We start from the raw sequence: 12,477 nt of genomic DNA on the forward strand, positions 1-12,477 counted from the left end.
TAATTTTTTTTTATAGAGAAGTTTCATGTACAAATTTCTTTTTTTCCAGAAAATGTTCATATGTTTAACAGTTTTGTATATTGGTAGGTTTCTATATATTAAAAATAAATCAGTAAATCAACCCATATAATTTACAGAAAATATCCGTTAGCATATATTTTTTTTTGTAGGAGCCAAACATATGTTTAAAAAAATTACAAGAGTTGTCTGCTTACTATAAATTTACAGATTAACACTCCTCTCCTGCAAAACGAAAATAATATCACCCTAATAGTAAAGGACCTTATTATTACAAAGCAAAATGGGAACAACCCCATATTTGCAAAAAAACTCCTTCTCAAGGTATTATGGAAATTTCAAGAGATATATCAAAAGCACGCAAGTTCATATTTTTATCTCTTTGTGTCTGTATCACTGTTATATCATATTTTTATCCCTTTGTGTCTGTCATATTTTTATTCCTTTGCGTCTGTCTCACTGTTATATTAAATTTTGCTGATGTTATAGTGGTAGTTGATTGTTAGAAGTTAGTTATAGTTAGTAATTTGTCATGTATGTTAGGGATCTAGAAAGGCACAGGCTAAGCTTGCATAGATGTATTGTTCTTCTTTACTTGGCAATTTAGTGAAAGATGTACGTTTTCATCGTTGTTCACTTCATTTATCAATTTCGAGGGCTCATCTACGATGAAATGAGTTCCATGTATACGATCATCTGTATGAAACATGTAAACATGTAATATTGTGGATTTGTGCTCATAAGGGAGATGTTAATCTTATCTATTACTCTTACAGTCTTAATATGAATATATGTATAATAATTTTCTTTGGAAGTAAAGTCATGTTTTTTTAAGCTAAGGGATTGTAAATGTTCTTTAATGGATAGAGTCAAAGCTTGATTCTAATACAATAAGGAAACACCAGCAATACAACATTGCGCATATACACTGGCGTCTGCAAATACAACTCAGTAATTACATGCATTATTTATTTTTATGGCAGGCAGATAGATGTTGCCTATTGAAACAAAATTGTCATTGCATTGGTAATAAGCCTAATTAATCAACAGTAATACCATATATGCGATCATACACTTATTGCCAAATATGAATGGAATCTTTTTTAGGGTTCCTAGAAGTCATTAAAGCTATGGTGTGACCGACATGCATCTGAGTTAATATATAAATTAATTAAATATGTATGGTATACCTTTTCCAGGGGCAGGGGTACAGGATGAATTCACACATCCCAATATTCTGTCTTAACTTTGTGTTGAAGTTATCCTTTTCCACTAAATATTCCTTTCAAAGCTCTTGTTCTTATTAGATTCCCTTAACTTCTACAAACAAAAAAGAAAATGTACACAATAGGAAAGTTAAGATAAATTTAATTTAACACTGTCACAAACAATATAAACACACACACACAAATACACTTAGATAGTCATCAACACATTATGTTTGAAGCAAGTCTCTCCAAAAAGGTTTGAAAACTATAGAAATACCAATTTAAACTTAAGCATTTGCCATCAAAGAATCATAAAGCTAAGGTTTTTTTTTTTTTTTTTTTTTTTTTTTTTTTTTTTTTTTTTTATCACGGATCCTGCATGTCTGTTATTGAACTCGGTTATTAAAATCTTCATCATAAGCGCAATCTTGAAGTAACACCCCTTGCCGAATAAGTGATCTTTGATAATCGCATGAGTTCAAAACATCACTAGTAGTCGTACCACTAATTAAGGAACTCATCTCGCCCCAATCCATACTATGTCCACATGTAACAACGCTGCTGCTTCCGCTTGCATTTAAATCACACAATTCACTGTATAGAAACTCCAACCCATTGAATTTTTGTGGGTTTGTACTATAACACATCTCCTCAACCACCGATGGGAAAGTAACATTTTGCCCCTGCAGTATAGGCAAGATATTGTATTGGCTATTTAGCAACATTGAAGAAGACGAAACAGGAGAACTACTTGCAAGTAAGTTCTGATTGTCTTGTGATGACGTCTGAAGATCAGTTGAATTGTCAATGGGAAAGTCAGAGACCATGTTGGTGGATTGACTTCCATTATCATCAGAAGAAAATCTTCCTCCAAGCTTGAGGAGTAGTTTCCGTATGGAAGCATGATCATCGACAAAACACGGTTCTTGATTAGAGTAGGGCACAGGTGGCATCACCGGCAACTCTGGCCAATAAGGATCTTGGGAATTGTTGGTGTCGTTGCTTCTGACAACTATGGATGATGGAATATGTGATGGCGACCTTCGTTTCTTCATTAGTAACTCTCCCTTTCTACGATATACTTGTTCCTTTCGCTGCTTACCCAAGAGTTGCTTCTTCAGCCTTGTATTCCAGTAGTTCTTTATATCGTTATCAGTTCGTCCGGGCAATTGTGCTGCAATTATAGACCACCTGCTCATGCAAAAAAAAAAAAATGATATGAATTCAAATCGTACGGAAAAAATATGAAGTTTTTCGAAATTAAAACCTACAAGATGTTTCTTCTAATAAGCGCTTAACTAATGTCTAATTACCTGCTCCCTATGCTAACATAGAGGCTACAAATTATGCGATCCTCTTCTTCTGAGAAACCTCCATGCTTGATATTTGGCCGGAGGTAATTTAACCACCGGAGGCGACAACTCTTCCCACATCTTTTGAGCCCTAGTTATAGGTTCATCGACAATTGATTAACATGGTTACATAGAGTTCCTCATAAGTAAACCAACAATCGAAAAGAAAACTAGGCTCATATATTTACAGTCAAATTATTTGTCAGACTTTCTAATCTTGATCATGAGAAAATAAACAGAATACCAATAAAAGTGTTATCATTGACATGAACATAAGTTACCGATTTTCTGAGGCAAAGCAATCCAGTTACCACCAGTGCCATGTTCTTCGATATATGTTTTAAGCTTAGCATCTTCTTCAGGAGCCCATGGACCTTTCTTTACATTGTCTTTGTCACAGCAAGGTGCTCGCCCCATATTCTTCTCGCTACCAGTTGCAGTTAATCGAAAGTATGGATGTCGCTATCTTTCTTTCCTAGTTTTGATGCAAAACCGGAAAAATGATTATAGAAACTAGATTATAGTGAAGGAAAGAGATCTGGGAAAAGGAAAGGAATAAACATATCTCCTTGAGCAGCCATAAAATGTATTAAAAAAAAAAAACTGTATTTTTATATAGGGTGTGGTGTAAAGATTAGAGTAATTAAATGCCAGAATAGGGAATAGGTTTTTTTCTGCTTGTCTTTCATTGTAAAGAATCATTGTTAATACCTCAGGGCTGTTCATTTTGGAACTTTCCATCTTAAAAAATATGTATAAATTCGCTATCTATTGACAGTAAATTCTTACAATGTTCAATCACATATTTGTGACACATTATTTTATGTATAAATGACATTTTATGAGCAAAGTTATCTTTAAGGGATTTTTTTATTAAAATAATTTCTAACATGCATAATTAAATATTATAATTAAAACTTTGTTACGTTAAATTAATACTATTCATTCCGTTTGCCTTTGAATTCAGACTAACCAGTTATAACCATTCAGGTTGTTTAAGTGATGATAATTGAGTTTTAGGGTTTGTGTTAGAATCAAATAACCATTGCTATTTGGTTTGCATAGACATGGGAGGATTACCATTTGTTGATTTAAGATAAAAGTAGAATCACAACATTGTCAAATGGTTGAAACGTCCTCTTGCCAACTCAAATCTATAAAGAATGGTATAAAAGCTTGCTATAATACCACTTCTGGGTGTTTCTTTTAGCTTTTTACAGTCTAAAATTCCTTTTTTGAAAAAAAATAAATAAAAAAATAAAAAACAAAAGATGTTTGGAAAAACAATTTTAAAAGGTGTTTTTTTTTTGAGTTTTTATACAAGAAAAATGAACTTTTTGGAAAAAGTTAGGAAATTCTGATTTTTTATAACTTTTTCAAAAATGATTTTTGGGTTTTCAAAAGTTAAATCAAACACCCCTTAATGTTTGAAGTAGCTAGTGTAAAAACCAGAAAAAAAAAATTGTGAAAGCAATAAAAAGAAGACATGTAATAATTCTTAAAGATAATTATCCCCCACTATTGTTGTCCCACAACAAGAGGATGCAAGGAACAATCCCATAATCCCTCTCATAAAATAATGTTTTGTAATAATCTTCAAGACATGAAGAATTATGAACAAACCATGGTAAAACACCTATATTTAATTATTGCCGAAATTTCCAATAATCACCACCTGTCAAAGCTGCCTTCCCTTGAAAATAATAACTTAAAAGCCTTTATTTTTACAACAAAAAGTTTATTTCACTACTAGAAAAGTGAGGATCTTCGGACCCCCAAATCCATCGGTATTCCATCGGTGATGACTTTTATTGAGAGATTTCCGAATGACTTTAGGTCGTTAGGTTATAACTAACGGATTGCAGACGGATATACCAATGATTAAATTTGTCACTAATTTACCGACATAATACTGACGGTGTAAGTTCCCGACAGACCATTGTTTCACTTTGTTTGACTAAGGTACCGACGGATTACCAAAATACTGTTTTACAAGCGACCAACTAAGAATTAGTGCGCCTATTTTAATTTTGTTTGACCAGATTGCTGACGACATATTTACTGACCCTATTTTCGTTGCTAATCTTTCAGTATTTTTTAATTATTTGAAAATATATATGAATATTTAAATATATATATATATATATATATATATATATATATATATATATATATAAATTCTAGGATTTTTCTATCGATATACAAAATAATAATAATAATAATAATAATAATAATAATAATAATAATAATAAATACTAAAAAGTTGATAATAACAATGTACTTTAGTCCCTTTAGTTTATTATAGCAATTCATTTAACTTTTAAACCATAAAAATAATGTAGTATAATTTATCATAAGAACATAATAACAGTGTAGTTTAGTTAATAATATAACAATTTAATTATGTTTTAAACAACAATAACAATGAATTTTTGTTTATTATCAATTTAATCGATAATAATAACATCCTTGCTTTACTTTTGAACCATATTAGCAATGTACTTTTCTTTATTATTAATTTAGTCCATAATAACAGCATACCACCTATGTTTTTAAACTATAATAGTAATATGCTTTTGTTTAAATTCAGTTTTATCCATAATAATAATAATATATTACTTAACGCTTTAAAGTATAACAGGAATGTATTTTTATTTATTCTTAGTACATGTTATTAATTTTATTCCTAATAATAAGATACCACTTAACTTTTAAACCATAACAAATGTAACATTCTATTTTTTTGAACTAAAAAGGAAATATATTTAAAATTATTTATAGAAGGAAACGTCTATGATATCATTTCATTAAGACTTTCAAAACAAAACATCAGAATTCACTAAAATTGTTCCATAAAAAATGTAGGAGCCTAAAATCTAGATTACGTCATCATGTGAACTTAATGAACATACAAAAACTATACATTCCATTACATAGAATAAGGCATACAATTCATACATATGTGAACTATATTTTCCAACTATAATCTTACATCAAATTGAGACTGTTATAGTACCAACTACAATCTTACATTTAATTGAGAATTCTATAGACCTAACTATAGTCTTACATTAACTTAAGAATTATATAGACTCGACTATAGTATTATATTAAATTCATAATGTTACAGATCCAACTACAGTCTTATATCAAGCTTTCGAGGAATTTACTTCATTCATACAAGTAAACGCATACACACATAAACACATTATATCACATATATAAAATTGAAACTCACCTCATCTGAAGACTAACTAAATTCTCTATTGGGATATGGAATAGGATGTAGCCACACTCTGATCAACCTATACAAGATTTTAATAATCACTACTTGCTTCATATACATAAAACTTACTTAATTATACTTATAGAATACTTATTTTAGTTATACTTTCGATATAGTTAGTTGTTCATGGACTGATTTACCCTTCTAATACGCAATCATTATACAAATTTATTATTTATTACTATATAATACTCTCTTAGCTTTCCCTAGAAATAAAGTACACACTAAAACAATTTTTCTACATTCTCATACAAAGTTACAAGTTAATTACCAAAACTACTTTATGTTGTGGACCAGAAAGATAACAAATTTCACCTCATAAAGAATGAAAGTCATTTATTGATGGAAATATGTGGTCAATTAAACACCGACATTCAACTATAACCCCTGGTCTCATGCCAATTGGAATTTATGTAATTAATTTTGCATTTTAAAAGATAATTATTGCAAAGTGAAACTCTCACCTAACTAGGGGTTGGAATCTATATATTATCGAATTTTTTGAAGATATTCCATAGCGAAGTCTTATGAGCTTAATGTCAAATGTAGTCATGTTGTCTATATTGAAGTTTACGTAACATTGATAGATCTATGAATTTCTAGGAGCATTTGTATTTTGTATACTTAATGTTGAAGTCTCCTAGTATATTTTGTGTCACACCCCGAAAACCGAAGGCGGAAACATTTCCGGGGTTGACTCCACGTTGAGTATCAAATCCAATGCACATAGTAAGTAAAGTAAAACAACCATTACATTATATAGGAAAAGTTTTACAATTGTTTCAAAAGTAAAGTTTGTACAGTTGTGATACATTGCATATATATATAAACAAAATGGAACGGGTCTTCTAGGTACTCCGTCTTCAAGCAAAAAGGATCTTCGGGTACCTGTTTTAATGCTGACCTAAGAACACAAGTGGTTTGAAAATCAGCATAACGTTGGTGAGTTCATAAGCGGTTTTGTTTGTGAAAATGTTCAAGTTTCCTTTCTGTTTCCGAAATGTTATACATACCAAGAAAATCCCATATTTTCTTAAAAAGGTTTGTTATTGTTTGTTAACATGTAAAGTAGAATTGTATATTGAAAAACATGTTTTCTCTTGTAAAGATGTATAGTTAAGTTATCTAGATTGACATACTGTCACACCCCCGAACCAGACGGCGGAAACGCCCGGGGGCTGTCGTGACTCAATTGAATACCATCAAAACGAATATACATGAAACATAACATTATACATCACCAACATTTGGAATAATACAACTGGTAGCGTTTACATCCATTACATTGTTCCAAAACATTACATTCTCAAAAATAACTGTTCGATACTAAATTAAACCAAAGCAAAACGTCATAGAGTACAATTCATCCTTCACTTTATCTGTTACCTGAGAATACAAGTATTTTGAAAAACGTCAACATATGAAATGTTGGTGAGTTCATAAGTAATGTTTGAAATCCAATGTTTGTAATGTGTTGAAAAACCACCAGAAAATCCGATATTTTCTGAAAATAGTATAGTCAAAAAGGTGTGAAGATCCATAGGTATGCTTGTTTGTTTCTATACTTGTAAAAATTGTTCATTTAAAATTGTGTGCATTCCGAATCCGTATGTATTGAAATACCCTAGGAAAACCCGATGTTTTCCTAATTCTTTGAATTACATGAATGTACATTGAAACAATTGCAACGCGTGAAATTATCAGTACCAGGCGACGTTGAATTACATGAATGTACATTGAAACAATTGCAACCCGATGTTTTCCTAATTCTTTAACAACGACTTTTGGTGTTGTAATGTATTGTATTTCGTCGATAGTCGTGGTACCATCATTTGGTCAAATTGCATGTATTGAATTATCCTTGAAAATTTTCTGTTTTCAGCCCCTCCTTGTTTGTAAAAATTTACTTTTTCAACCCTTTATTTAAATACTTTCCGGTTTGGTCCTTAAATCAATTTTCTTGACATTTTAATACCAAAAATTATTGAAATAAATATTTTCCAGCATATTTTTCCTAGAAAACAGCTTAAGTCCCTGAAATTTCAGTTTTCTCAGTTATAACCCTTATTTTTCGCAAGTTTGACAATTTTGGCCCAAATTGTAAAATTTTGCAACTTTAGTCCCTTTTAAATTTAAAAAGCATTTTAAACCTTTGAAAAGGACTTGGATCACTTATAGTCCACTGTTTTACAGAAAAACACAGTTTTGGCCCTCCAAAACAGAAAATTTCGCATAATGGGCCTCATTGGGCCGAAAATGTCATTTTTAGCCCATTAAGCTTGAAATTTATGTTTTTAATCCTCTAAATGAGTATATTTCCAGAAATTGTTTTATTGAAACTGTTTTGACACAGTTCATCCATCAGAATTCGTGATTTGTCAATTTGGGCCCTTAATTTTTGTATTTTTCACATTTTAGGTCCAAAAATTGTGTTTTTAGTCCAAAGAAATTATTACTAAACCACTTAGTTATTTTTCTAGAGACACTTAGTATGTAGAAATATAGTAGAGGCTAAAATCATTTAACATAAGGTAAATCTCGGTTCTGAGGAGTTTTATGGCTAAATCCAACATTATAACTCACAAAAGCACACATATAAGCATGGAAATCATACAAAGCATACAAAACACATATATATCTACACTTTCACTTGTATCCCCCCCCCCCCAAAAAAAAAAAAAACTCATAAAAACGGAAAATAGGGGGTATGAAGCTCACCTTGAGTTGTAGTTTCGGTTTTGAGGAGAGAAAAGAAGAAAATTTCGATCCTAGCAAGTCTCCTTGGTAGATCTCAAGTTTAGTGACTTCTAAGGTGCATGATCACAAGTTGGAATAGATTTAGAAGAGATTTTTGATGAAATGAAGTAGCTAGATCATGGATTAGTCATCAACTTACCTTAGATGATGTGTTTGTGGGAAAAACCTCCTTGAAAAGCTCTTGATTCTCGAAACTTTTGAAGAAGGAGGAAGGAGATGTCCTTCAAGACTTAGAGAGAATGAAATGGATTTTTGTGAGTGTGTGTGTGTTGTGTTCGGCCGAGAGCAAGAAGAGAGAGGAGAGGAGGTGACCTTTGGAGTGCTATGCATGGAGATATGGGATGAGTTGCATGGATATCCAAAAGGCAATAATGAAGTGGCAAGACAAAGTCAACTCTCATCTTATCCTTGGGTTTGGGCCTTGGGCCGAGATTTTTGGAAGGAAAAAGGGAAAATTTGGGCTTTAATGCCCACAAGCCCATGTGTATATTAAGTTGGGTGAGTTTTAACCCAAAAAAAAATTATAAAATGATCCTTACACTTTGTTGGGCTAGTTTAGGTTAATCATGGTTCAAAATTTTGAATTTATTTCATTCTAGGCCCAATATAGCCCAAAATGTTGAAACAAATAGATGTGGGTCCAATTAGAGCCCATTTAAGAGTTCTAAACCCAAGATAGTCAAATTGGAAGTTTATTGGTCCATTAGGCCCAATAAGGAAGTTCTAGTCCAAAATGGACCTAAATAAGAACTTCTAGGGTTTCCAATTGCTTGTTGACTATTTGTAATGCTTGTATGGTGTATTTGATTGAAATTTTGTTGTCGCAATCATAGGTGTTACACATGTTCTTAAGCTTTTGATTCACTTTAGCTTGAGTGTATAGTTTACAAGACACAAAATTTCCAGTTGTGACATCATCCCCCCGTTAGAGGGAATTTCGTCCCGAAATTCTGTTTGAAAGCTAGATTTGAGAATGCTAGAATTGGTGAGGATACTTTCGCTTCATTTGATCTTCGCGTTCCCAAGTGAATTCTGGCCCACGCTTTGCGTTCCACCGTACCTTCACGATCGGGATGCGGCTCTGTTTAGTACGCTTCACCTCCCTGTCCATGATTTCGATTGGTTCTTCGACGAACAGGAGATTCTCATTGATTTCGATTTCCTCAAGAGGAATGACAAGGGTTTCGTCTGATAGGCACTTCTTTAGGTTAGAGACATGAAACACGGGGTGTACACCGTTTAGCTCTGTGGGTAGTTGCAGTCTGTATGCTACTGGACCAATTCGAGCGACGATTTCGAAAGGTCCAATGTATCGTGGATTTAGTTTTCCCCGCTTCCCAAAATGAATGACTCCTTTCCAGGGCGAGACTTTTAAGTGTACTCGATCATCGACCTGAAATTCTAAGGGCTTTCGGTGTTTATCAGCGTAGCTCTTTTGTCGGTCACGCGATGCTTGCAATCGAGCTCTGATTTGAACGATCTTTTCCGTGGTTTCACGGATGATCTCCGGTCCCGTTAGTGCTTTGTCCGACATGTGTGTTTTTGCTAGCTGGGTGTCACCTACTTCAGCCCAACATAACGGTGATCTACATTTACGCCCGTACAGTGCTTCGAAAGGAGCCACCTTGATGCTCGAATGGTAACTATTGTTGTATGAGAACTCGATTAAGGGTAGGTGGGTATCCCAAGACTTTCCAAAGTCTATCACGCATGCGCAGAGCATATCTTCGAGCGTTTGGATGGTTCGCTCGCTTTGACCATCCGTTTGTGGATGATAAGCGGTGCTCATATCGAGGTTTGTTCCCATCACCTTATGAAGTGATTGCCAAAATCGGGACGTGAACCTACTGTCCCTATCCGAGATGATAGATGTTGGTATTCTGTGGAGTCTCACGATCTCTCGAATGTATAAACGTGTCAATCTCTCCATTTTGTACGATTCTTTAATTGGCAGGAAATGGGCAGATTTCGTCAGTCGGTCGATTATTACCCATATGGTGTCTAATCCATCTGACGTTTTGGGTAGCTGGGTCACGAAATCCATAGAAATCCCTTCCCATTTCCACTCAGGGATTGTCGGTTGCTGTAACAATCCTGAGGGTTTTTGGTATTCCACCTTTACTTTGGCGCACGTAAGGCACTTACTGACGTAGGTTGCGATTTCCGCCTTCATGTTAGGCCACCAATAGTGTTGTTTAATATCCAAATACATCTTATCGGAACCGGGACGAATGGAGTATCGCGTCTTGTGGGCTTCCTTCATGACAACATCTCTGAACCCTCCAAATTTAGGGACCCAAATACGGTTCATGAAATAGTATACTCCATTCTCCTTTGCCTCCAGGTTCTTTTCCATTCCGCGCAATGCTTCGCTTGCTCTATTTTCCATCTTCATGGCTTCTGACTGAGCTACTGCAATTTGAGTGGCCAGGTGCGATTGAATGGTTATCGAGAGAGTTTTCGTACAACGATTAGAGTACTCCTTCCGACTTAAGGCATCAGCTACCACGTTGGCCTTGCCTGGGTGGTACTTAATCTCACACTCATAATCGTTTAACAATTCAACCCATCTTCGTTGCCTCATGTTCAACTCTCTTTGGTTTAAGATGTGTTGGAGACTCTTGTGATCTGTGAAGACGGTGCACTTTGTACCGTAAAGGTAATGCCTCCAAATCTTTAGGGCAAAGACTACAGCTCCCAACTCTAGGTCATGGGTCGCGTAGTTTACTTCATGCGTTTTTAGTTGGCGGGATGCGTAGGCTATCACTCTCCCACGTTGCATGAGAATGCAACCTAAGCCCTGATTTGACGCGTTGCAGTAGACTACAAAATCTTCCGTTCCTTCAGGCAGAGATAGTACAGGTGCGCTACAGAGAGCTTGTTTCAAGGTTCGAAACGCAATCTCTTGTTTGTCTGTCCATTTGAATGGTACGCCCTTTTGCGTAAGCAAGGTAAGTGGCTTGGCGATCTTAGAGAAGTTTTGAATGAATCTCCTATAGTAGCCTGCTAATCCCAAGAATTGACGAATTTCTGTGGGCGTTGTCGGGATTGCCCATCCTTCTACAGCTTTGACCTTAGAGGGATCCACATGGATTCCATCTTGGCTGACTACATGACCTAGGAAGTTCACACTACGCATCCAGAACTCACACTTAGAGAGTTTGGCGTAAAGTTTTTCTGATCGCAGAGTTTCTAAGACTTGTCGAAGATGTTGGCCATGCTCTTCCTTGCTTCGAGAATAGACGAGGATGTCATCGATAAAAACAATGACAAAGTTGTCAAGGAACGGTTGGCAAATTCGATTCATTAGGTCCATAAATGCGGCAGGGGCATTCGTTAGACCAAAGGGCATTACGACAAATTCATAATGTCCGTAGCGAGTTCGGAAAGCGGTTTTTGGAATATCCTCTTCCCGGACTTTGAGTTGGTGGTATCCGGACCGTAGATCTATTTTAGAAAAATAACTAGCTCCTTGGAGCTTGTCAAATAGGTCATCGATTCGTGGGAGTGGGTAGCGGTTCTTGATTGTGAGTTTATTTAATTCTCTGTAATCGATGCACATTCTAAAAGATCCGTCATTCTTTTTGATGAAGAGCACCGGAGCTCCCCATGGCGAGTAACTAGGTCGAATAAATTCCTTGTCCAAAAGTTCGCTGAGTTGGCTGGCTAATTCCTGCATCTCGGCAGGAGCCAGCCGGTAGGGTGATTTAGCGAGAGGAGTTGCTCCTGGAATAAGGTCGATTCGAAACTCAACCTGTCTCTCTGGGGGTACTACCGGGAGATCTTCAGGAAACACGTCCGGAAATTCACATGCTACGGAAATGTCTCGAACGTTAATCTCCTCCTTGGTTTTATC

At 34.8% G+C, this 12,477-nt stretch overlaps 1 protein-coding gene across 1 annotated transcript; it reads right to left on the reverse strand.

Moving 5' to 3' along the window:
* Window positions 1-1,359: 1,359 nt before the first annotated feature.
* Window positions 1,360-3,165, reverse strand: LOC145018759 (transcription factor MYB36-like). The gene is made up of 3 exons (XM_078976610.1): window positions 2,860-3,165; window positions 2,540-2,669; window positions 1,360-2,417 (listed from the first exon to the last, which is right to left on the reverse strand). The coding sequence occupies exons 1-3, from the start codon at window positions 2,993-2,995 to the stop codon at window positions 1,613-1,615; spliced, it is 1,071 nt and encodes a 356-aa protein (XP_078832736.1). The 5' UTR covers window positions 2,996-3,165; the 3' UTR covers window positions 1,360-1,612.
* Window positions 3,166-12,477: the final 9,312 nt, after the last annotated feature.

This window comes from Lactuca saligna, chromosome 9 (genome assembly GCF_052625555.1).
Source record: "Lactuca saligna cultivar CGN05327 chromosome 9, ASM5262555v1, whole genome shotgun sequence".
Taxonomy (NCBI): Eukaryota; Viridiplantae; Streptophyta; class Magnoliopsida; order Asterales; family Asteraceae; genus Lactuca; species Lactuca saligna.